Source organism: Lontra canadensis, unplaced genomic scaffold, assembly GCF_010015895.1.
Source record: "Lontra canadensis isolate GAN:19392208 unplaced genomic scaffold, GSC_riverotter_1.0 scaffold7, whole genome shotgun sequence".
In the NCBI taxonomy this organism is placed as follows: Eukaryota; Metazoa; Chordata; class Mammalia; order Carnivora; family Mustelidae; genus Lontra; species Lontra canadensis.
In genome coordinates, this window is record NW_022631001.1 from 21,948,739 (window position 1) to 21,973,046 (window position 24,308).

Here is a 24,308-nt window from a genome sequence, read left to right on the forward strand (position 1 = left end):
CACCTGCACTGTTAGCTGACATGGGCCCTGGGGGTCCTGGAGGCCAAGAAGGGCTCCCCTCTTAACCCAGTTAATGGAATCCTGATCTCCCTCCTTTCCATGCCCTCCCCTAAGCAAGTAGGCCAAAGAGTATCAAGTGCAATCAGGTCACCATGGTAACCAGGATAGAACAGATTTCTCCCAAGCAGCCAGGTGAGTCCTTTGCCTGGAAGACAGGATACTAAAGCAAGTAGAAGGGAAGATGGAAAGGTGTCACCCTCATGCATAGGGGCCACAAGAGAGACTTCCTTGGGCTGCTGGCCAGCACCTTCCCCCTGACCCATGGGGGGCCCAGAGACCCATTCAGCAGTGTCCCTAGTCCTGCTGCCTCCTCCATACTCACCCGCTTCCAGTCATCAGGGGAGATCTGCCGGATGAGGTCCTGGGGTACCAGCTCCCGTAGCAGCTTGGGGATACTGGGGAAGTAGGACTTGTCCTCCTCGAACTTGACCCTGTAGATCAGGGCCCCCAGCTGCAGCACTTCCTCCCGCGTGCACTTGTGGTAGCCCCGGAGGTATTTGGGCAGCTCCTGCCAGGGCAGAGCAGGGCGTAGGTGCACAAGGAACTGGAGGAAGCAGGTGCCCCCTGCCCCTGCCCCCCACACCAGCCTGAGCCGGCTCCATGGCCTTACCCCACATTTGGGCCTCCCTGTCTCCCCAGCCTCAGCTGACACTGTGCCCCCATGGAAGACGGCACAGCACAGGGAAGGAGAAGTCATGCCTGAGCAGATGCAGCCCATTACAGTCAGAAAGCAAAGCCACATATGAATATTCTTTCCTCTCCCTGCATTTCAGCAAGTGACCAGCTGGAGAACCTGAGACTATTTCACACCCCTAACCTTCTAAGCCTGTCCTTCCTTGAGAAAAGCCTCTCAGGCTGGCCTCCTCCTCCCATTGTATTCCCTGGAGATGGGATGGTTTCATCAGCAGCACCAGCCTCTTCCCCACTTTGAACTTCCAGACCCAGAAACAGAGTAACGGAGGATGAAGAGTGGACCAAAAGCAAAGACGAAGCTTCTAAAGGGCCAACACTGCCCACAGCCTCACAACTGTCTCACCCACTCTTTGAAGCACAGGGAAACTGAGGCTGGCCTAAGGACACACTGCAGATTAGAAACCTGAGTCAATTATTACCCATTTACCTTTTCATCTACTCACCCACCTATCTACCCATCCATACCCATCTGTCCACCAAGGTGGTTCCACCTACCCACATCCACTTCCCATTTGTCCATCTATCCGCCCCCCAGGGGCCACCATACGTTCATTCACCATCCATTCTCTCACCCATTCATTCACTGAGTCGCTGCCTATTTACCCATCCACCAAGCTGACAAAGACTCGATGAGCATCTACTATGAGCCAGGCCCTTTAAGCAACAACATATACCCTCCCTACTCTCCTAGAACTTATAGTTGTAGTCAAAAACAACCATCCCCCCAAGTCAATGTATAATGATCATCTTTGATGCAATCTTCTCTGTGCTATAACAGCATATAACTAGTTGAACTGATCTAGTCTTGGGAAGACAGAATACCTCCCTTATGATTGAAAAAACATCTAAAAGCTCTGTAGGTGAAGGAAAGAACCTAGGGAAGAGCTTTCCAAAGAGAGAATGTTACAAAGCCTCCCTAGCACACCTGAGAACTTGAACAATGGGGTGCTGGATATAAGATAAGGCAGCAGAAGTAGCTAGTGGCACCCCCATGCAGGGCCACAGTCAGGATTTAGGATTCTACCTTGGGAGCCATGGGAAGCCACTGAGAGGGGTCCCGAAAGCATGATGACTTCCTGTGGAGAATGGATTTGAAGAGGGTAAAAATGGGCAGTGGAGGTCAGGGGAAATGTTACTGGCATCTAGACAAGAGAAGACGACGGACTGACCAGAGTGGGTACAGGTGGTAATGGAGAGATGTGGATGGGTTTAAGAGAGATTTGGGTGGTGAAGTCATCAGGTGAATGATTTGGGACAGGGGAAAGAGGGGGAGAGGGAGTTGTCAGGCTAATGTGGGTTTCTGCCTTGGGGGAACTGACAGCTGACATTCATGTTGCCAGTCACTACATGGGCACTGGGGAGAGGTGGAGCTCACGTGTGAAGGAGTCTTGCAGACTCCCAGGCCAAGGTTCTCTTTACTGTAGCAGCCCCCAGCCCTGCCTCCTCCAGCCTCCCAGCATCCTCGTCCGTTTGCCCCACAGGTAAACGGTAAAGGTAAATGGGCTAACCCAGAAAAGATTGCGGAGTCTGCCATTGTGAAGACACAGAATCAAACCCCAGTTCCACCGGCCCTGTCATCGTAATTACATCACTTAATCTCTCTGCATCTCAGTTTCTCCCTCTATAAAATGGGAACAATATGCCTGCTTGTTGGGGTTTGCTGGAAGGGCAAAATGAGTGAAAAGTGCCAGATACAGAAGAGAGGGCTCCCCCCTGCTGCCAGCCCGGCTTCCCGCAGGCACATGCTTGTGCTGGAAAGGGTTTACAGATTCACACAGGCCTCAGATACACCCAGATACACCCAGGTAGAGCAGCAGACCCTGGAATTAATTCAGAGGACAGCTCCTCACCAAGAGAAGGGTGTGAACAGGTGGGGATTAAGAGCTCAGAAGAAAGTACAAGGCCCTGAGAAAGAAGAAGAATGTGAGATGGAGCCAGTCCCGAGGATCCCAGTAGGAATCTCTTGGGGCCCTTGTGGTTACAGACCCCTCTTCTGGCAAGAACAGGATTGCATGGAGGCAGCCACTGCAGAGAGGGGAGAGAGGGCTCACCTGGTAATAATGGAAGATGGAATCGGCCATTGGGTCCTTCCCGGGCACTGTGGTCGTCCACAGCTTCTTCATGAAGAACACCTGGTAGGTGAGCGAGGGCACGATTCCTGTGGCAGAAGGTGGGCGGTCACCCAGGGGGTCCCAGCACAGAGGGTCACCCAGCACCAGCCCTGGAGGAGGCCCGAGCTCGGGTCCCACCCAGGTGGACCTCGAGAAGTATGGCTCTGAGCCAGCACCTGCCCCGCTCCAGGCCTCATGTGATCCCAGGACCTGGCCTCACATTACCATCCTTGACAGGCCTCGCTTTCTTTATCCAGTCTGTCAGGTGTCGAACAAAGTCGAAGAAGAAGTCATTCTCAGGGACACTGATGACCTAGGGACATGTGCATTGCAGTCCACTCATTTTAGTTCCAGCAGTACTGAATTTTCTCACTCTCCCACCCAAGGTCCTCCTGGTGGCTCTTCTTACAGCCAGAAGGGGTGTCCTGCCCTGCCCTGACTGTGCCTATTGAATGTCTCCAGAACACAGCCTACTTCCTGCCCAGAGTGACAGTCATTCCATTTGTCATTCAGCAAAGACTGACTACACGCCTCCCTAGACCCCGGGGAGAAGGCCAAGAATGGGGCCCAGTCCCCCCTTGGACATTCTGCAGCATCCGTGACCTGCTCTTCCCACAGGCTCCAAGCTCCTCTGGGTCCAGGATCTCAATGAGATCACCTCCAAGTCCCCCATATCTGGCATGGGGACAGTTGTGAAATGAGACAGACATGGGTGCACAGGAAACTGTGGGCGAGCCCCTGATTTACCTGATGTGGTGAGGGAAGCCTTCCCACGAGAAGAGGTTTTAAAACTGGGCCCTTGACCTCCACGGACACAGAAGCGGGGGAGAACAGTATGTTATGGTGACAGGGGCCTGTGCCTTGGAGTCTGACCTGCCTGGGTCTGCATCCTTGCTGTGCGACTTTGGATGAGTTACTTAACCTTTCTGAGTCCAGGTTTTGTGATCTGTTAGGTGAGGGATAATCACCCTCCTCTCAAGGGTTATTTCGAGGGTTAATCGGTCTTAGCAAGGCTGCTGAGGGACCAGTCAAATCAAATCTGGAAAGTACATGTGTGTTGTGGCAGAGTGCTGAGCCTGGTGTATCCAGAACATAAAGTACCACGTGGCTCCCAAGAGTTTCGAGGCTGTGCTCTGCTATGCACCAGAAGAGCGAGATTTGAAGGAAGCTGCTATAAGTAAGGAGACATAAGGAGGAGAGGGACCCCGATGCCACATGCAAGCACAACTCTCTCTTCTCCTCTCCTCCCTCCCCCATTCTCTCTCCCCTCCCTGCTGCCCCACAATCTCCTAGCTCCTATAGCCCAAGCAAATGTTCCAACAGACAGACTGACAGTGGCCTGATAGGAAGCCAGTGATCCACAACCCACCTTGTCTGCAATTTTGACAAAGAGGCTGAATCCCTCTGAGGACTTGAGGAGCAGCCGGGCTGCGATGTTCTGACAGAAGTCTTTGGCCTTAGTGCTGGACTCCACCTCAAAGGCCTGGGGAGTGTCGGGAGAAAGTGCAGTTACTTGGCTCTAGCAAGGCCCCTGCTGGGGCCTCCTGCATCCCTCTGTCTGTGCCTGCAACTAAATTGAGCCCCTTCCCGTCACCTCCCATCCTCTCCCCTCCCCTCCCATGGAGGCCACCCTCCAAGAGAGGTGTTTCCCCATGGGTCTAGAGCTGGGCATGGCATTTAAGAAAAGGAAGAAGTCAACTCCTGTCTGGATCTTCCCAGATTGTGTCCTCCCCACCCGCCACACAGACTTGGCCTCTGCTTCCAGGGTTCTGGGCCTGGCTATGCAAGCATGGGGGTGAGAGCCCAGAGAGCACAGATGGGCAGGGTGTTTGGGAGGAGAGAGGCTGGAGGAAGAAGAAAGCAAATTCCAGAAAGGGAGGAAAAAGGAGAGAGGGGAAGGAGCCTGGGTGGAGGTCAGGGCACTGCTTCATTTAACCTTCCACTGGAAGGACAGGAAAGGATTTGTTGATTTGTTGTCCTTGTCACTGGAATCCTATTATGGCATTTCTGAGTTTCTAGTCTCTAAAGTTTTTAAAACTGCTTTTTAAGCTAGAAGTTTCAGTGCTGGACTCATTCATCTGAATGGGCCCCTGTGCTAAGATGGAGCAGGGAGCAGCAGTCAAGCAGCCTGACTTAATGGGCACAATGGGAAGACAGACAGGACCTTTGGTCAAGGAGACCCACAACCAGGCCGGTGAGGAGGAAGGAAGGGGCCTGCAGGGAAGTGGGCTCAGGGCAATGGGGAGGCTTGGGCGGCAGGGGCAGGCGGGCCTGTGCCCAGGTACAGAGCCAACAGGAGGGAGGTGGCACCGGCACAGACCTCAGCTCAGAGGCAGAGAGCACTTTTCTCTGAGCCAGAGACTCCTAGGAGAGAGGGAAGATGCTGGAGACAACAGGAGGTCGGACCGGGAACCCCACGCCTCCTGACTCAGGAGTCTCTAGCCCTCAGCTGAGCCCTGACTCTGCTGAGGAGCAGGAGGGTGGGGGCACACGTGGGGAAGGCAGGGGAGAGGCATCAGGACTGCTCCCTGTGTCCTCAGCCTGGCCCTTCAGGAGCATCCAGTGACCAAGAAGCCAGAGGCCCTCACCTCATCGGTGTCATCAGGGAAGTAGACCTTGTGGAAAATCTGCGTGGTTTTGTGCTGAATGGCTTCCACCTCCACCAGGTGTGGGGGATACTTCCGGGACCCATTTCTGAAAACCAGGAGAGGGATGGAGGAGCAGTCAGGAGGCAGCAGGTTCTTTGGGCCATGGGGACCAGGGACCGGGGGGACCTTTGGAGCCAGACCCCAATTCTAATTTCTGTCCACCACTTCCTATCAGGTGACAGTCACATAACCTCTCAGAGCCTTCAGTTCCTCAACTGTAGGATGAGAAGAGAAGAGCACCCCACCTAGGGCTGTGGAGGGGATGGAACAAGGCGGAGGACGGAGGGGGCTTTGCAGAACAGGAGGTGCGGCCCAGGGGCCTGCCTCCCCAGCAGACTACAAGGCCTGCCTCAGCCCCTCCGAGCAGCCAGATACCAAGTATGTCCCAAGTGGGCACCAAGAGCCGCAACCTCAGGCTGGCTGGCAGCTGTGCTACCCCAGGGACACGTCCCCCCTGCTGTGTGGTCACGTCCTCATCCCCAGGGGACACCCACAAGTCTGGGGTGGCTGGGAACACCTCCCAGCCCCTGCCCCGAGCTCTCTGCCTGCTGCCTCCACTCTGCGGGGCCATACCTCAGGGCTTTCTGGAGGCGCTGCAGGCAGTCGAGGGCGAGCGGGCCGTGCTTGCGGGACTGCAGGAAGCGTTGCACGTGCGGCAGGAGGATGTTGCTGGGCGGGAAGAGGCCCGTGCACAGCCAGAGTAGCTCCCAGCCCCGCTCCTCGCTGTACCTGCCGGAAGAGGCCAGCCAGGGGTCTGAGGGCCCCGAGGAGCAGCCCATCCCTCGGCCCCTCATCGTGGCAGCGCATGCCGGCTGCGACCCAGCTCCCTGACAGCCAGACCCTGCTAGTGCTAGTCAGAGTGCGGTGGGCCACACCGTGAGCGGCGACACGGCCAGCTGGCCAGTGCTTGTGCCGGAATGAAAGCCAGCTGTGTCAACCAAGCAGTCTTGGTCCAGCTAAGATTTTGTTTCCCGGCGAGACTTCGCTATGAAGGAAGCAGTGTGTGATCCTTGTTCTGGCAGAAGCTCTTTAACTCATGGATTCTTGAATAGCACAGAGTTAGACCAGGCCCTGGGCTCCCCCAGGCACCACTCTGAGCTCCTTGGGCCTGATAGGAGAGAAGCACAGAGGGCTTCTAGGAGGAGGTGACATCTGATCTCAGTTTTGAAGGCTGAGGCAAATTCTGGTACACAAAAAAGGAGATAAATGCTGGCTGTGGTTTGGCAGCGTGAAGCTATCTGATGTACGATCGAGTGGTAAATTTTGTAAGAGGGGCAGAAAATGGCAAAGCTGAGGAGGGAGCTGGGGATCTGGGCATAAGGGTGGGGCTTCTCTCAGTCTCTGAGACTTAGCATGGGCCTGACATCCCCTTCCTGCCGAGGACCGGCCCAGCAGGGAGAAAGTAACACATTCTGGGACTCAGCCTCTTCAGCTTGTGCGAGTTCTCAGCCAGAGCTTCCAGCTGCCAGCCAGCAGGACACAGCCCGTGCCAGGCTGGGACACTGGCTCATGGGCGGAACCTGCAGGCCGACAGTGGAGTCTGGGCTGGGTAGGGGTGTCAAGAGGAGGTTCGGTAGTGAGTGGCAGGAAGTTTAGGAGGAGCTAGTGCTGTTAAACTTTGAGAAGGACAGATTCTGAGGGCGCAACCACCACCTCTTGGTTCTTGACCTCGGGCCTTGAGGCAGAGGTGGGACATGAGGGGGCCTGAGGGCAGCTCCCTGTCCTGAGTGAGGAAGGATTGCTGCCAGGTCGGCCAGCTGCTGCCTCGGGAGGGAGGGCACTCCCTGTCATGGTGTGAGCACTAGTGGGGGAAGACGTCCCTCACCCGCCTACCGCTCCCACCCACCTGATGTGGTTGTCGGTCAGCTGCTTCAGGATCTGCACGTACACCTCATCCTTCAGGGGCTCGGCCTTTAGGGCACCCTCAAAGATCTGGTCAGTGAGCTCATTGACCGAGCGTGTCCTCTTGGATGGGTAGTCGCCCATGTACTTGAGCACGGGTGGGGAGCCGTCAAGGAAGGGCTTGTAACCAGTGGGAGCAGGGGGTGGGGGACACTGACCCAGCAGGCCACACTCTTTAACGGGGTCTGCCCCCACCCAAGTGTGTGACCCTGGGCCTCAGACTACTCACTCAGGAGATGGGCTTGGCCCACCCACCCCACTCTCTATGCTGACTGCCCTCCCTCTCCTCCACTCCTCTGACCACCGCCTCACCAGCGATCCCACCTCATCCCTACCCCACATCCAAAGTCCTCACAGCAACCAGGGCGGATGTTCCAAATCACAAATCTGACTGTGCCATCCTATCACGTAGGGACTCCTCATGGCCTTGGGATACAGTCCAAGCTTCTTAGCGGGACTTGGGAACCCTTCATTAGTCAGCCCACATCTTCAGATTTCCTTCTAGACCTCTTCCCTCCACCCATGCTGCATCATTCTGTGATTCAGGCCATCCGGGTATGCTCATTCATCTGGAACACTCCCCACTCATCTCCCCTTTGACTGACTAGGGCCTGCTCAATCCTCAGATCTCAGCCTCGATACCCCTTCTTCCAGGAAGGCCATCCTGCCCTCCTCCAAGCCCACATCAGTTCTGCCCCATCACAGCACGGTCCCGATCAGCATGTCTGCCCTTTTTAGCTGTAAGTACCATGAGGCCAGGGACTGGGCCTGGTCACAGCTATGTCTCCATGCCTGGCCTAGCACATGACACGGTACACATCTGTGAACCGAAGAACAGAGTCAGAGAAGACCATGGATGAGGCTGCCCCTCACACACTGTTGGTGCCAGGCAAATGGAGCCGCATCCCTCCACACTGCCCACAACCCAACTAGGCCCCTCAGAAGGAAGTAGGTATCTGGATGGAAGCCCTAGAAGCAGGGGCCTGGCGACCCCCCTCCCCGGAAGTCCCCCTCCTTGGGGCCCATGGTGCCCACCCGCACAGGTGCGGATATCGATGAAGGCCATGCAGGCCTCCTGCGAGAGCTCCTCGCTGCCCAGGATCTTCTTAAGCAGTGCCTGCTTGAGTGGTTCCCGTGTGTGGCTCCACAGCCGGTCCTTGCCACGGGCCTTGGATACCATCACTCGGCTCAGCGTGTGCTTGGGTGGGGGCCTGACACAACACAGTTGGCACTGACCCCCAGGTTGTAAGACCCACCCCTCTCCCACCTGTGTATGGAGGCAGAAGGCCCTACGCTTTCCGCTGTACAGACTGACCTGGGGTGAGTCATCAGCCCTCCCTGGACCTTACATTCTCAGCTAGAAAGCCAGCCCTGCCCGCTCCCATGGCCTCCTCCCCTCTGTTCCTCTCTGCTTTCTCTGCTCTGGCCTTGCTGGGTCACCCCCTATATAGCTCAGCTCAGATGCCACCTCCTCCAGAAAGCCTGTCTTCCAACCCCACCCCCATCCCCCAGCATCCCCACCACGATGCTGGGCACACACAATCACAGCTGCCCAATTTTGTGCGTAGCTCCCCACCAGGACTGTGAGTTGGTGAGGCAGGCACTGGTCATGAGTGCCCAGGACCCCACCTGGGATGGCCACACCACAGTGCAATATATTAAATCAAAGAAGAAAAAAAATGACACAAGAAGGATTATCTCAATAAACTCTTCCCCTGCTCCCTCTGACACTGTCCCTGCCCCCAGGCAGGAGCATCCCAAGGCAACCCCACCACACAGACTAGAGTAACAGAAGCCCACGGCTCACTGTCCTAGTCCCCCTCTACGCTTTCCCCATCACCTGAAATAGTCGTAGGAAAATTCCTCCAGCGTGTAGGGCTTGGCGCGCACCTCGGGCTCTGCTGTCCGCAGCTGCAAGAGGCGGATAACGTCCTGTCTCTGGTCAGGGGTCATGGTGACCAGGGCCTAGAAACCAAGAAACAGGAGTCTGAGGTCAGCTCTTCACCTGGGGCCCCGGGATCAACACGGTAAAGCTCAGAGTCACCTGGACTGGGGCTGGGGAAGATTGCTGCCATGAGGTTGACCCTCACCCCATTCTGACCCCGGGAGTCCTTTCCCTCTTTGGGATCTCTGAAGCTACTGCGGCCTCCATCATGCTGGACTCAGGATCCTTTCCTGAATATCCTGTGTCCGAAGCAGGCCAGGTCATAGAGCCTGGCTGAAGTAGGGGGATGTGGTGAGAGAACTGCCCAGTTAGCAGTGCCTAGCTCACAACTGCCTGCAAAGCCGGGCTCTGAGTCTTCAGGGCTGTAATCCAGAAGGGCCATGGTCTCCCTTCCCAGCTCTGCTCACAGGCAGTGCGAGGTGATGCTTCCCTTCCCCACTCTCCTCACATCCCTCACCCCCAGCAGTTCCTCATCTGATGCAATTTCTAGGCCCCTCGCCACCTAGCACAGGTTTGACAGCTTCCCCAGCTCAAAGTTTGTGGTCCTGTAAGACCCCCAGATCTTCTTCACAGGACCTGCAGACCATAAATCTATTATAATTCCTCACTCCATTTTACAGATATGGAAAGAAGACAAAGAGAGACCCAGAGGACACTCCTATCCATCTGCCACCCCCAAGCCACATACCACAATCTCCTGCGGTGGCAAGGTGACAGTGGGCATGACATACACGCAGTCGGTGGGGAAGTCCCCATGCTGCTTGGTCCTCTCATTGATGCCGTTGGCCCAGCCTGAGTTCATGACCTGCTCTCCTGTGTCATGGTCCAGGATGATGAGATCTCCCTTGGCAAAGCTGAGGAAACCCGACTCCTCCCCCGCTGGGAGGCAGAGGTGGGGGCAGAGAGAGAGGCTGGATTGGAACATCTTTATTTGGGTTGATGACCTATAAGCTGTCCCTCCCCACTGAATAACTGAGGCCCTGCCTCTCTCACATCTGCTTGCTGGTCACCCTGCCTCCACCTTGCCACAACCTTCACACAGACATGGCCATTGGAAGGGGATACTCCTGTGCTCAAAAGCCTTCCGTGGCTCCCCATTGCCCTGGGAAGAAAGCTCACCCTCTTCAACATGCTCACTGGGCTGTTGTGGGCTGGGTTTCCTGCCTTCTTCCCCTTCGCTTCTTGCCTTTCCTCCCTTTCCTCACCTATTGCAGCCAAACCACACTATCTGCAGTTCTCAGACTTGCCGTGTTTTCTCCAGGCTCTGTACTGGGTCTGTCCTCTCCTCTCTGCCTCAAACACTCTGCCCACACATACCTCCTCCCTAAGCCCCAGGCTGCCTGGGGGCCTCCCCTCCAGCCACCCAGAGGCTCTGGGCTTCCCTGGTCACTGCACTGTCACAGGGACAGTTTCCAGCTCGTCTCCCAGCTGAGAGAAGGGCCAAAGTCCATTTTATCTCTGTCCTTTCTAAACTCTGCCCAGAGCCTTGGAGGCCTGGGGAGGGCTCAGTGATAGTAGCTATTACTGATGTCATCACTTGAAGGCAGTGGGTGTTTGGAGACTACTGAGGAGGAACCCCTGATGTCACCTGGAGAAGGTGACGGGTGGTAAGTGTGGAAGAGGCAGGAGAGGAAGACTCCCCATGGGGCACAGAGGGAGGGTGCAGAGTTTGGCTTTTGGTCCAGGTGGAAACAAGGGTATCTGGGGAGGGGTAGTAACAAGCACTGGCAGTCTTGAATGCCAGGCCAAGGCCAAGGTATGTGATCTGCCTGATGCCCATGAGCCCCGGGGCCTGGCACCCTATGCCAGGAGCCACTCACCAGGGTTGGGGTTGTCCTGCAGGGCCACCACGTACTTAGACCTCTTTCGGAGCCCTTCCAGGAAGGTGACCACTAGGTCACGGATGTCCTCAGCGTTGCTGGAGGTAAAGGTGTACTCATCCCCTTTGATGGTAGCCAGCGTGAAGCTGGGGGCTGTCAGTTTTGCTCCCCTGCAGGACCAACACGGAGAACAGGGCCCAGCCGGGGTCAGTCCTGCCCAGCCCGAGTGAGGCGCAGCACAGCCCAGATCAGAGCAGCCCAGCGAGAGCAAGACACGGCACTCCCTGAAGGAGACCAAGGCCAGCCCAGTCAGACACGGCCAGCCTGGGTGAGACATGGCCCTGCCAAAGACACACATGGTCCAGATCGAGGTCTGCAGGGGCCCGGCCTAGTTCCCTTTGGCTATCTAATTCCTACTCACCCTTCAGATTTCAGCCTAAATACTCCTTCCTCCAGGTAGTCCTCCTTGTCCTCCCACAGCCTTTACCAACTGGTCCTTGCCTTAAAACAGCCCATTCAATGTCTGTCTCCTCCCTCAACTGAAGGGGGCTGCAAGAGGGCAAGGCCTATGTTAGCGTCCTATGTCCCTGTGCTCAGCACAGGCCCGGCCCCAGCCCACAGCAGATGCTGCCCAGAGACATTCCCCTAAGCCAGGGATCGGGGGAGGGCCTGCTGGGAACAGGAGGCTATTCCAGGAACCCCTCTCACCACTGCTCTAGTGTGCCCACACCTTTCAGTTTCCAGAGCTCTCCCACGACTTTGAGTCCTCACCACTGTTATCGAAGGCAAGTATTAACAGCTCCACTTCAGGGGCAAGGACATGGACGTGAGTCCCACCTGAGCCCCAGAATCCCAGGCCAGGCCCTCTTTGTACACACTTGACTGCCCCTGGTCGTCGTCCTAGCTGCCCACACCCATCTCTGAATGCCAGTGATGCCCCATAAAGACCGCTCAGCCCCAATGCGGGCGGGGGGGGGTGCCTGAGAGATCTGCACAGTGCAGCCCAAACTGCTCGAGCATGTGGGACCGGGACAGGGGACTACATGTCTCTGCACCTCAGTGACATCCTCTATCTATGAGGCAGCGACTCCCCAAAGGCCCCCGGGCCCCCAGGAAAGCTCCAGGAGCCCTCTCCTTTCCCCTCTGTCAGTCTGTGTCTCCATCTGCCCCTTCTTGCTTCAGACAGTGCGGAATCAGAGCACTGGGCTTGACACCTCCCTGCTGCAGGTCTTCGTGCCACGTCGGATAGCCTGCTCTGCATGGAAGGGAGGCGTGGGAGGGGTTGGACTAACCTACTGCTGGACACGGCCATGATCTCGGGGAAGGACAGCTCCAGGAGCACCTGCTCCTGCTCGTCCACGAAGTAGACTCCCGTCCAGTTGACCGCCACAATGACGTCATTCTTGGGGAGGCTGGGGCCTGGGGCAGAGACCAAGGCAGTGACAGGGAGGCAGCCCCACTCACAGCCCAGCCCTTCCCAGTCCTCATGCCCCCCAGGGAGGGAAACAGATTTCCATTTTACAGATGGGGAAACTGAGCCTTGGAGAGCACAACCTCCCTACAAGTCAAAATTCAAATTGCAGTGGGAAGACAGCGCTGACATCAGGAAACTTGTTTGAGTCCTGGCCCTGCCTCTGTTCATCGTGCAGCTCTGGACAAGTCCCTGCCCTGGAAGGAGGTGGGCTACGGGAAGGGAGTCATCTGAGCCCCAAGGTTCCCTCCAGCCAGATATCTGGTGATTCTGTGACACCTGACACCAGCACAGGGCCCAGCATGGAGCAGATGCCCGGTCACTCGGCCCCAAGGATGGCTGAGCCAACGGCCCATGTGGGTTTGTGTCTGTCATGTCCACACTCCGCTTCAGAGTCAGCGCAGCCTAGACTCTGGGCCGCCTGCCTCTGTACACAGCAGATGCTGAATTATGTCAGCAGGCCTTCCATCATCTCACCCAAAGTGCTGCTAAGCACCTAGACTATGGGGAGACAGGAGCCACCCTGTGCTTGTTGACCTGGAATGAGCAAGCAAGCCCACAGGCAGGAGCCAGGCTGACTGGAGTCTGGCTCAAGCCATCCCTCCCTTCCATGATGGGCTGGAGCCAGAGTGCGGGGTGGGAGAGGATGAGGAGGAAGGCGGGGAGGCAGGAGGGCTGAGGGGGTACCTGAAAATTTGTAGGCTTCATAAAACCTGGAGAAGAGCAGGGGCCACTTGAAACGGGCATAATTGACCACATCCTCTTTGACCTTCTGGGCATCAGTTCTCCTCTGGGCATAAATCCCCTAAGGGGGATGGACAGGGGGAAAAAGATGTCACATCAGCTCTGTCTGGAAATCCAACATCTGTGGCCCTCAGCCCAGGAAAGCCCTGGAACTAAGGTGTCCTCCTGTGCCACATGGTCTTGTCACACCCCATTAGCCCACAGCCAACCCCATCACTCCACAGGTCACACCTGCAGGGAGCTCCCAATTCAGCTGTGACAGAAAAGCCCACAGTCCTGGCCCGCATGTGTGCAAGGCCCAAAGTCAGGGGTGAGGAGGAGGCATCTGGGATATGGGCACGTGTGGCTAAGCAGGCATGTATGTGCCACACCAGAAAGAGGGGTGGGGAAGGGACACAAGAGAGCCAGGTCACACGGAAGTGTAGAAGAGGCAGCCACTGCCAGACTGGGCTGTTAGCAGAACCGGACAAGTGAACCTGGGAAGGAGGAAGATCATCATATAGGGGAGGGCCAGAGCAGCCAGGGGGTGATGCAATGCTGCTGGCAGAAGACGAAAGCACTGGCATTTTACTATCTAAAAATATCGCTTGGAGCCCTATTAACAACTCGGTGGTGTTGGAGTAGAATTGGACGTATCAAATGGAACTCATGCTATCTGTCATCTCTACACAAACATGAGCAAAGACACCCGTGCCTGCCATATGCGGAGAGGGCTGGAAGTAGGGCCCTCCCGGGAGGGGATGGGGTCAGAAGAAACCACTTGTGCGTATGCGGAGAGAGAGGACCATAAAGCAAACACAGCGCAGAACAACCAGTGAGTCTGGGTGAAGCGGAGGGGCATATGGGTCCAGGTTTTTGAACTTGCAACTTCTCTGTAACTTTGAAGTTGTTCCCAGATAAAACGTTTTTACCCACTGGGCCCTAAAAACCATGCTAGTTCACAGCTTTCCTCTCTATGAGAAGAATGGCCCTGGGATATGGAACACGGGCCAACAGCCTCTGGTCCAAGGGAGAGACACAGCAAGCTCAGTCGTGGGCTGTGTGGGGCAAAGACCACCTCTGTTCCCTTCACGGCTGTGTCCCCAGGGCCTGGTACAGTGCCTGACACATGGCAAGCACCCCAAACAGAACCAATTAATGAGCAATGGCAGCCAGCCCAGAATGTGCCAAGTGCATGACAACAGTGAACACTGAGGAGGCCCTGGGGAGGTGGGGGGCGGGGGCAGAAGGCTGGAAACTATCTGGGAGGGGAGTGGACAGGCTTCGGCAGGTGACAGGGAGGGAGAGGTGAGGAGCAGGGGTTTGCCTGGACAAAGAGACAGAGGGCTGGAAGGAAAACTCGCATCTCTTCTGCAGGGGGCTGCAGGAAAGGGGAGGCCCTGGTGGCAGAGCCAGGCCTAGATATAGAGAGGGAGCAGGGCAGTTTCAGAGAGGAGGGGAGGCTTGTGGGCAACTCACTAGGGAAAGCAAAGACTTGGGTGGGAGAGGCACATGGGGCCCCTGGTTGGGGAAGAGGGCAGGGGGTATAGAAAGCTGAAAGACTGCTCGTCTGCAGAGACCCCAGGATCTTGTGTGCAAAGATGACTCTGGTCTCCCACAACTAGGGCCAGGAGTACAGAGAGGCCTGTGGGTCCCCTCCAGCAGCCAGCCCACCCCTCCTCTACTACTTGGGCATGCCCCTTAGCTTGGAAAGAGCTACTCAGGGGTGGTTATGAGCCTGGGGCCTCAAGCAAGGGGGTCAAGAGGTCTGTCCCTAAAGTTCTCTGGGCAGGAAGCTGGAGCTCTTTTAGGCAGGAAGGAGGCAGGCTTCCTAGAAGCTCTCCCAGCACACACCAACACTCCTGAGCTGTAGCTCTAGCATGCAGCTGCGGCCAGGTGCAGGGTGCCCCCCACCCATCTCAATGCCCATGGTTTCTCTCATGAGGCCACAGGGCTGGATTTGATCCATCTCCATGTCCCTGGCACCAGCCCAGAGTAGACAACATAGGACACAAGTGCACTGATATCCACGACAGAGGAAAGCTGTTGGGGAGCCAGGAGATAGAGGGTGCCATCCTGTCTCCCAGCCGCCCTGCGGGCAGACACATGTCCAGTGAGAGCTGTGACCTCTTTGATTGTCTGGATCCTTGCCTCCCAGCCCAGGTCACCAGAGAGCCCCTCTCCCCAGACCCTGCCCTGTCCTCCTACCTTCTTGTGGGCAGCAATGGCCAGCTGGGCCCACTTCTCAAGTGTCTTCAGGGGCGTGATCTCGCGGTCGGGGATGTAGGTGGGGACGAGGTTTAGGAGGCGCTCCAGGATCATCTCAGAGCCATAGTCTACGAAGTACTGCTGGGAGGCCAGCTCGGCCAGGTCATCCTCCTAGGTGGGGAGGGAGAGGAGGGTGCTGTTCGCATACCCTCCGGGAAGCCCTTCTGACCCCCGAAGCCCCAGGGCCCTGCCTCCTGCAGCTGTCGACCCCAGGCTTTGGGAAACTGTGCTCTCATTGATTCCCCAGAAGTTCTTGTCTGCTTGGTGGAACCATGAGCTCCCCAAGGGCAGGACCACGCCCCTGCCTTCTCCTGGGTGCCCTCAGCACCAGCACAGAGGCACATGAGCTGACCCAGAGAGGCCGGCCCAGCTGTTGGTGAGGGGTTGATCACCACATTCCCAGCCAGTGATGGGGGCTGACAGGCTGCCTGGGAGAAGGGGGGCCCTGGCGCTGCTGGTACTGTCAGAGTGAGGGGTGGGTGCACATTACCCTCTCCATCACCACCCCTCCCTGGGATGGCCCCAGTAGTGAGAGATAAGGAGGCTGTGCCGCAGGGGCTTTTGAGGGCCAGGTGATGGGGACTGGGCATTTGTCCCCCATCTGCCTGGGGGTACATGGCAGCCTGGGACTCACCAGGGCTGTGGCAGAAGCGGAAGAGAGAAAGGCTCTTGGGTGTGTTGAGGGCAGTACATGCTTCCCAGCCCATTCAAAGCATTTCAGAATTTCAACAACTGATACGGCTATACTCATGTCTTCTGGGTGAGGATCAGCTCCCCACCACCATGACCACTGTCACCATCACCAACACAGCACCTTCCAGGGCCACCAACCCTGCCACATCCTCAGCACCATCATCACCACCACCACTATCCTGACCACACGTCTACCAGTGCTGCCTCTGCCGTCACCACCGCCGCCACCACCCACCCCCTTCCTTTCCATCACCTTTTCCTTACTGCCCCATCACAGTCACCAACAGATTCGTAAGCACCATGAGAACCATCTTCACCGCCATCAAAAATAACATAACAGGAGTTACTACTCCATATCATTCCTGTCCTTTAAAAGGAGACAAAGAGGGTACACATTTGCAAACTCTGGTCTAAAGGACAGGGTTTCCTGGATGCACGCAGAACAAGACAGCACGTTCTGAAGCACAGACTCTGTACCAGGCACGAGCACTGCAGAAGTGTGGACACCTTCCACCGGCAGAGTTCACACTGGGCTTCAAAGGCCCCATCCCTGTGGGCAAAGTTAATCTAGAAGCAGCCTCAGTCAGGCTAACCTCCACAGAAGCTAATGGTGGGTCCCAGACAGTAACATCCAGCCGATATTTGGAACATAGCGGGCTGTGAGCCAAACAAGATCAGGCAGAAGATTCATGGTCACTCACCTTCTCACACCTGTACTCGCCAAACTTGACCCCTCGCACCACCTGCTGGTAGATGAGGTTGGTGGCCACGTTGTCCTCGGAGGGGTTGTGCCATGGCGTGAAGACCTCTTTGCGGAAGAAGAGCCTCCAGGGGGCATTGCGTTCCTGGGCACCCTGCTCCTTGGCGTACTGCTCACACTGGGAGATGGCATCCATGACATGGTCACTGCCACTGCCCAGGGAAGACACCTGTGGGCACAGGGCTGGGGGTCACCCAGTGGAAAGCTGAGCAGGCAGGGAAGGACTTACAAAGAACCATCAACGGTGCCAAGTGTTCTTGTTCAGATGGAAAACTGGGGCTCAGAGGAAAGCAGGGATGTGTCCAGGTCACCCAGGAAGCGGATCAGACCTCTGGATCCCAGCCATGGGCTCTGAGCCAGCACAGCCTTGTGGGCTTTCCCATTTCCTAGTGTAAGACTTATGGGAAACCCTGATGGACAAATGGCCACTGAAAACATGGGAGCTATGTGTAGGTGAGAAAAACTGAGGCAAACTGTCGGACAATGTGGTTCTGTCCCTGGACCCTGCCGGAGTGGTGGGGGGATGGGCATCTCTGCTATCTGTGGCGTTGCTGAGTGTGGAGGCAAAATCACCCACCCCAGCCCAGATGTGCCCAGGGTTACACACACTCTAGGTGGTCATTAACAACCAAACAGAAACCACCATAGAAACCTGACGGAAAAGTACATTCCCATTTGCAAATGAGAAAACGGAATCTCAGAGAGTTAAGTAGCTCCATGCCCCCCAACAGGTCCGTGTCTGCCTTGTTTTCTCTCCAGTACCAGGGGAGAGTTGACTCAGCCCAGGTACATGACAGAAGCGAGCTCTGGGTATCCAGCTACTACTGCACCACCAGATTTCTAGGTGCTCTCCACAGTCCTAATGAGTTGGGCAGAGGCAGAGTTACCAGTGGCTGAGAAGAAATGAAGGCTCTGGAAGGTAGGTAATCGCCCGAGATGGCCTGAGTCAGTGCATGGCGGACCCAGAACAGGAGCCAGGGTGGTGCCAGGAGGGGGCGCTGCACAGAGGTTGTACCTTATCAAACAGGGCAATGTAGAGGGAGAACCCGAAGCGGTCCTTGAGCGAGATCTTGTCAGCCAGTGCGTTGCAGAGCTCCTTGGCCGTGGTGGCCGAGTCGGTCAGCAGGGTCTTGGTGGTCCCGTCCATGAATGTCACAGGCAACATGATGGGCTTCTTAGACTTGGTGGCCTGAAAATGACCAAAGAGGGTTTGTGGGGATCTTTTCACTGCAGACCTGTTCATGCCCTCTGGGTTTCCCAGCTCCCTGCTCCTAGGGGGTTGGAGCTGGCCCAGAGCCTCAGACCCCGGCATCCCACCAGGATATCCCGACAGCTGGTCACAGGTACCCAGGGAGCCTTGCAGTATTCCCCGCCCTGACAGCACCTTTAAGGCCTTGAGCCTGGGCGTTGGGACTGGGAGGCCGAGCACTGCCACAGGCCGGGGGCTTCTGCCCTCACATCACGCAACCCTCACAAGACCCTAGGGAATGAGTGTCATCACTGCAACATTACAGATGAAGCTAGTAAGACACAGAGGGAACCCCCTGCCCAAGTCACTTTGATTGTGAAATAGATGGGAGTCCATTGGGCGCCTTCCTGTTCCAACAAGTCTGGGATTCCAGAACTTAAAGGACCATAGAATCCTAGAATGGGGAATGTTTCTGGGCCACTGGAGTGCACTAGATACACACACGCCCGCACGTGCACACACACGTGCACGCATGCCTGGGTGGGGCCGGGGCCACACCTGCAGCTCCAACCAGCTGGGCGGCTGCGTCCGTGTCCCGTTGACAAAGGTCCTCCTGAGCCGCTCCTCACAATACGGAGCGTAGCCTGGCGGTCCCCCGTGGATGAAATTGCGCAGGTACTGCAGACAGAGGACTGGCTGAGGGACCCCCACTCCAGCCTCCCCTCCGAGAATGTGACAACAGCCACCAGGTCTCCTACTTCCAGCCCTCCCACCCACACTCGGGACCGGCTCGAGGCCCAGTCATCCATGTCCCTCCACTGCTTCTGGGGCTCAGCTCTACTGCCCTTGGGATCGAGTCCATGTGCTTCAGGCTGGCAACAAGGCCACCACGTTCTTCTCACCCTGTCCAGACTCAGCCGTGCCTCCTGCCTCACCCCACACACCACTACCCCTCTCTTCTCCTGGCCTAATTGCTAGGCCCACCTCCCTGACTCCTCCCGACTGGGCGAGCACGCTCCTCCTCATGGCGCTGGCCAGCGGGGTTGGTGCTGCTGTGACCCGCTCTGCCTCTGCGTCCCCAGCACCCAGGGCCTGGCACTGAAGTGCAGTCAAGGAAGGGACCTGAGACCCACCACAGGACCTGCTCCAAGACCCTAAGTGGAAGGTCTGGAGATGCTGCTTTCAAACTCAGTCTCTTCCTAAATGGAAAGAGGCTGAGGGGAGAAGAAAGTGAAGGGCTGGAGCCTGGGAGGACGGCCAGGATGGGGGGTGGGGCTGTGGCCTGGGAGGAGATGGCCCAGGCAGGGCTTCCTTGCCAAGCCCCGCGGTGCTTCCTCCCCTTGTTCTCCCCTCTGACTCCCTTCCCGCCCCAGGAGGCCAAGAGCCTCCCTACCTTAACGAACTTCTCGGAGGGGGCGAAGCAGCCCACACAGAGAGACACGAGGATCCATCCCCGGGCGTAGCTACTCTTGGAGGGGTTATGAGTGAGCTGCTTGCTGATCTGACAATAGATCTCATCCCTAGGCAGGCAGAGAAGCAAGGAAGGGAGACGGCCTCAGAGAAGCCTGGCCCCGCCCAGCCACTGGTGGGACACACAACAGGCTGTCCTCTCCTGCTTGCCCTGGACCACCCAGGAGGCAGCGACCTGTGGCCGGCCTGGGAAGGCTATGGAGCCACGAAGAGGGTCTGGCCTTGGAGGCAGATGCATCAGGCACAAAGCATGCTCCTGACTCCAATCCAGATCCACAGCCAGGTCCCCAGGACCCAGAGAGAGGTGCGCCTCTGGCTCTGGGGCACGCTGGTGATCACCTTGATGAGAAGCATGTGATGTCCCTGCCTTGTCCCTCACCAGCTTGGTGGCCTAAGCAGGTGAGTTGCCCTCTCCAAGCCCTGCCTACAGTCATGGCAGCAGGGACAATTTTTACTGATGGTGACTGGAAGAGCAGAAACAGCAAACACATCTGGGGAGTCTGTCTGGGAGGTGGAAGGGGTAGGGCTTTGACTTTCATTTGCTATATTTCCATAACGTTTGAATACAGTACTTAAGTGGCCATGTATTAATTTTGTGAATCAGATCAAAGCAATAAAGGCAGTTTTGTTTTGTTTTTACTTTAAAGGGAAAGATACAACCTTCCTTGCAGGTCTTCTGTGAAGAAAAATGAGCCAAGGCTTAGAAAGCACCTGGCACAGTAAATCCTCCATAAAGGCTAGCTGCCCTGGGAAGTCACTGCCTGCCGGGTCAGGACCAAGGACAGGACGTCGATAACGAAATGACCACCAGGCGGCGCTTGCGGCTGGGTGTCCCTCTCAGAAGAGCAGGCCCGGACAGGAAGGGGCGATTATCTGAATCAGCGGCTCCAGGCTCCTGGTATCTTCAGGGCTCAGGGGCCAGTGCAACTTCAAAATTAATTCTGAGGTTGCTTGCTTTTTATCATGACAAATAAGGTCATTTAAAACACACCGTACACAATCTGCCCACTGTCTGTATCACAGTCATTGCATAAAACAAATGTAATTTTAGTATCCAAAAAGCAGAAAAGGTAAAATCTTAGAACAAAAACATTTCTTTCGATAAATCAGATTTACGTTATATTTTTCCCATCTCATCCCAGATCAGTGAAAGCTTTCTCACTTACATTTGGGAGCTAAGGCCAAGTGAAGGGAGGGTTTAGCCATGGTCCCTCAGAGACTCAACACCCAGCCTTCTGACTCAGCCCAGGGATTTAGGCACTGTGTTCTCCAGGACTGACAAGTTTAGGTCTGAGAGACAACTGGGAGGCAAATTCTTGCCCCTTTAACACACCTTGGGCAGCTACCTTTTCTTCCTGGAGGCAGGTGGCCCTGGGTGACTGACCATCTCCAGTGAGGTAGTAACTGGCCTCCAGCAGCAATGCCTGAAAGGCAGGAGGTCTGGGAGACTAGGGCCTTGAGGCAAGTCTCTTCCCCTCTCTGGACCTCAGTTTTTCAGTCAGTGAAATGGGCCCAAGCCTCTGCCACAGCCCTATCCTGCTGTCCTCCCAGCCAGTATGCAAAGATTCACAGGATCAGCTCTCCTAACTGACCATCTTACACTGAGGGAGTCCTCAGCAAAGTCCTAGCTGTCTTCCCTCCACTGACTTTGCTGAGTTGATTCCTTTATTGCTGCTGGTGCCTCTTAGATCACCCTATCTCCTCCCCACCACCCTAGGGACCTGAACAAAGGAGGCCCTTGCAGGGTTCCCAGGCACATGGGCTGCAGGAACCCTACCCATAGGCCGGAGCTGGCAGGACTGGGCCTATGGCAGGAGTGGCATCCGATAATGAGAACAATTGTGCCTACCGCAGGGCCTGACACGCTCTCCAGAGTTCCATCTGCCCACATGCCTAGGAGGTAGGTGCTGGGTTATTCCCTCTTTATGGGTAAAGGAACTGAGGCTCAGAGAGATTAAATAACTCGATCAGAGTCACATGAGGAGCTAGCAGCAGAGCTAAACCCAGGCCTGCTTGGCCTCATCCACTGCCAAGGTGACAAGGCCACAACTCAGCCCCTGAAGCCCTTCAGAGCCCCACTCTGAGAAGCGCGGGCTGCCTCCCAAGCCAGCAGCTCTGCAGGCACTGACCGGAGCGCTGGGCGCAGGATGCCATTGCCGATGACGAAATGCAGCTTCTCCAGGTTGGACGTGGGCCTGTCCTCCAGCATGCTGTTGCCATGTGCCGTAGACTCCCCATCATGCAGCCTCTTAGTCACCTGGACAGGGGGAGGGGACAAGGCTCAGCCCCGGGCGGGGTAAAGTGAGGGGGTCCCTGGCTCATGCGGGAGTCTGCCCACTCCCCTGGAGAGCAGATCCTGAGAGGGGCTGGAAGGGTGGGCTCCCCACCACCATCATGGCCCCAGCCCTGCCCCCTCCCCGACCTTGCGCAGAACTGACATGGCATCGATGAGGCCCAGACAGTTGGGCAGCACTAGCCTGGTGCCGCCTGATAGGGACCAGGCTCCTTGGCAGGTTCCCTGAACCCTCCGCCTTCCCTGGGGAAGCCCTTTCATCCAGGACAAGGACCTGTTCCTCTGACTCCTGGTGGGACCCCTATCTCTCCAGGGTGGGACACAACTCTGACACCAGCATACGCCATGAATTCAACCACCCAGTCACCATCTCCAATCCCTGGGGCCCTGGTGTCCATGTGAACAGCTCCAGGCCTGGGTTCTGACAGATGCATTTCTCCTGTTTCCACACAGCCCACAGTGCCAGCCCACACCCTGCCTGGAGCCCCAGACTGAGAGGGGAGCGGTAGGAGCGTGCCCCTGCAGGCGGGAGGGGTGGAGGAGGGCCTCATCTCCATGGAGCACCCATGGCTATGCTCTCACGCCATCTTCCCTGGATCCCACTGGTGGGCATTTCCACCACCCTCACCCACCAAACCAGGCCCTTTGGATACCGGCAGCAGAGCTGGCATTCAAATCTGGGGCTACGTGGCTGCAGGACTAGATTTGAGCCTCAGATGGGGAAGAGGACAATGGCAGAGGCAAAGCAGATTACGGAAGCCCTGAGGAGGAGCGTGACTCTACTGTAGAGGGGTCTGGGCTCTGGAGGAGGTGATGCGCAGGCAGAAAAGAGGAAGGAGGAATTTTAGACAGAGGGACTGATGTGTGGGAATGTAGGGGGATGAGGGAGCCAGCCCCCTCTACTGCAGATGCCTTGGTTATTGTCTGCTGTCCTCCCCTCCTGCACAGTCCTGGAACACAGGGCCAGGATGGTGCTCAGAAGAGGACAGGTGACTGAATGAGAGTTCAAACAAATTAGTAGTGTTAACGCCCCATGGGCACTCTTACCCCCAGAAAGTTCGTAGTGTCTGAAAGGTCCTTGGATCAAATGCACTGGGTCCCTGCACTAGTGGGAAATGTCCTCCCTCTCACCATGTGCCACTCCAGCCCTCTCCAGCTCTCCAGGCCCCTCTTCTGGGAAGTCCTCCTGGATCTGGCCCCAGTCTGAGCTCACTGCCCCCTTCCATGCACTCCTATCTGCCCAGTGGCTCCCTACACAGTCCAGCCCATGCCCCTGGGAAGAGGCTCCCTGTGGTCCCCAAGCTCAGCCAGGCCCCACCCTGCATCTCCTTGGGCACTCCAGGGTATGCCCTGACCTCCTCTGTCAGTTTGGACTTCTTCTTCAGGGTCAGGTGCACCAGCTTGTGCCTCATGCTGCTCTTCTTCTGCCCCTCAGGTAGTTGCGTCTGTGGGACAGATGGGGTCAGGCTCAAGTGACTGGGCCCCGAGCAATGACAAGGGCAAAGGACACCAGAGCTACGGCTAGAGGCTGGGCTAGCCTCCACGCTAATGTTTACGAGGCGTACCCCATGCTGCCACCCTCTCATCCCCCACTTCCTGCACCAGCCCTGTGATGGATAGGAAAACGGAGGCTCAGGAAAGTGCAGGAAGCTGCCCAGAGCTTGCCGCTGCCTCTGACTGCACAGATCTCGTCTGGCCACGGTCTGCACTTTGCAGTTTACGAAATGTGTACACATTTGTTCCCACAGGTAGAGAGAGGAGGGGCGGGGTCAGAGAGGTGAGGCAGAGGCCAATTTTAGGATGCTCCTTCTGGGGAGCCCCGGAGGCTGGGGAAGCCAGGTGGCCATTCCAATGGGCCCTGGAGGACACGGACATACCTGATGGGGGCTGGGCCTCACCTCACCCTCGCCCTGCAGGGCCTGCAGCTCCCTCTTGTAGGTCTTCTTGCCCAGGGTCTCGTAAATCTTGGTCATCACGGGGATCTTCTCACTGCCATCGCTCATGGCCGTGTGGTACTTGGGCTCAGGGAGGTCCCCCATGAAGCGCAGGATGGTGATCCAGACCGCCAGGGCCGCCTGGGGGCAGAGCCACATCAGGGCACACCGACACAGCGCCTGACTGAGTTTCCAATAGGCCGGGGAGGCCTGGGGAGGGGGCTGCAGGGGGTTGCCGGGCTCCAGTGCTGGAGCTGAGTTGCTCCCGTGCTGGAGCTGAGTTGCTCCCAAGGAGCTCCGCTGCTCCGTGAGACTGTGCACACGTGGC

General features: G+C 56.7%; 1 protein-coding gene across 1 annotated transcript in view; it reads right to left on the reverse strand.

Annotated features, from left to right (window-relative positions):
* Nucleotides 1-24,308, reverse strand: part of MYO7A (myosin VIIA) — an 82,643-nt gene that overhangs the window by 3,562 nt on the left and 54,773 nt on the right. The window contains exons 24-44 of the mRNA XM_032852999.1: nt 23,945-24,121; nt 23,402-23,491; nt 21,883-22,010; nt 19,677-19,803; nt 18,842-18,961; nt 18,110-18,283; nt 17,036-17,263; nt 15,582-15,752; nt 13,338-13,455; nt 12,472-12,598; nt 11,180-11,349; nt 10,048-10,238; nt 9,255-9,379; nt 8,468-8,625; nt 7,359-7,512; nt 6,086-6,241; nt 5,453-5,558; nt 4,234-4,347; nt 3,090-3,177; nt 2,805-2,911; nt 383-568 (exon numbers count right to left, since the gene is read on the reverse strand). Of these exons, the coding sequence (XP_032708890.1) occupies nt 383-568; nt 2,805-2,911; nt 3,090-3,177; nt 4,234-4,347; nt 5,453-5,558; nt 6,086-6,241; nt 7,359-7,512; nt 8,468-8,625; nt 9,255-9,379; nt 10,048-10,238; nt 11,180-11,349; nt 12,472-12,598; nt 13,338-13,455; nt 15,582-15,752; nt 17,036-17,263; nt 18,110-18,283; nt 18,842-18,961; nt 19,677-19,803; nt 21,883-22,010; nt 23,402-23,491; nt 23,945-24,121 (3,015 nt within the window). The remainder of the gene's footprint in view (nt 1-382; nt 569-2,804; nt 2,912-3,089; nt 3,178-4,233; nt 4,348-5,452; nt 5,559-6,085; nt 6,242-7,358; nt 7,513-8,467; nt 8,626-9,254; nt 9,380-10,047; nt 10,239-11,179; nt 11,350-12,471; nt 12,599-13,337; nt 13,456-15,581; nt 15,753-17,035; nt 17,264-18,109; nt 18,284-18,841; nt 18,962-19,676; nt 19,804-21,882; nt 22,011-23,401; nt 23,492-23,944; nt 24,122-24,308) is intronic.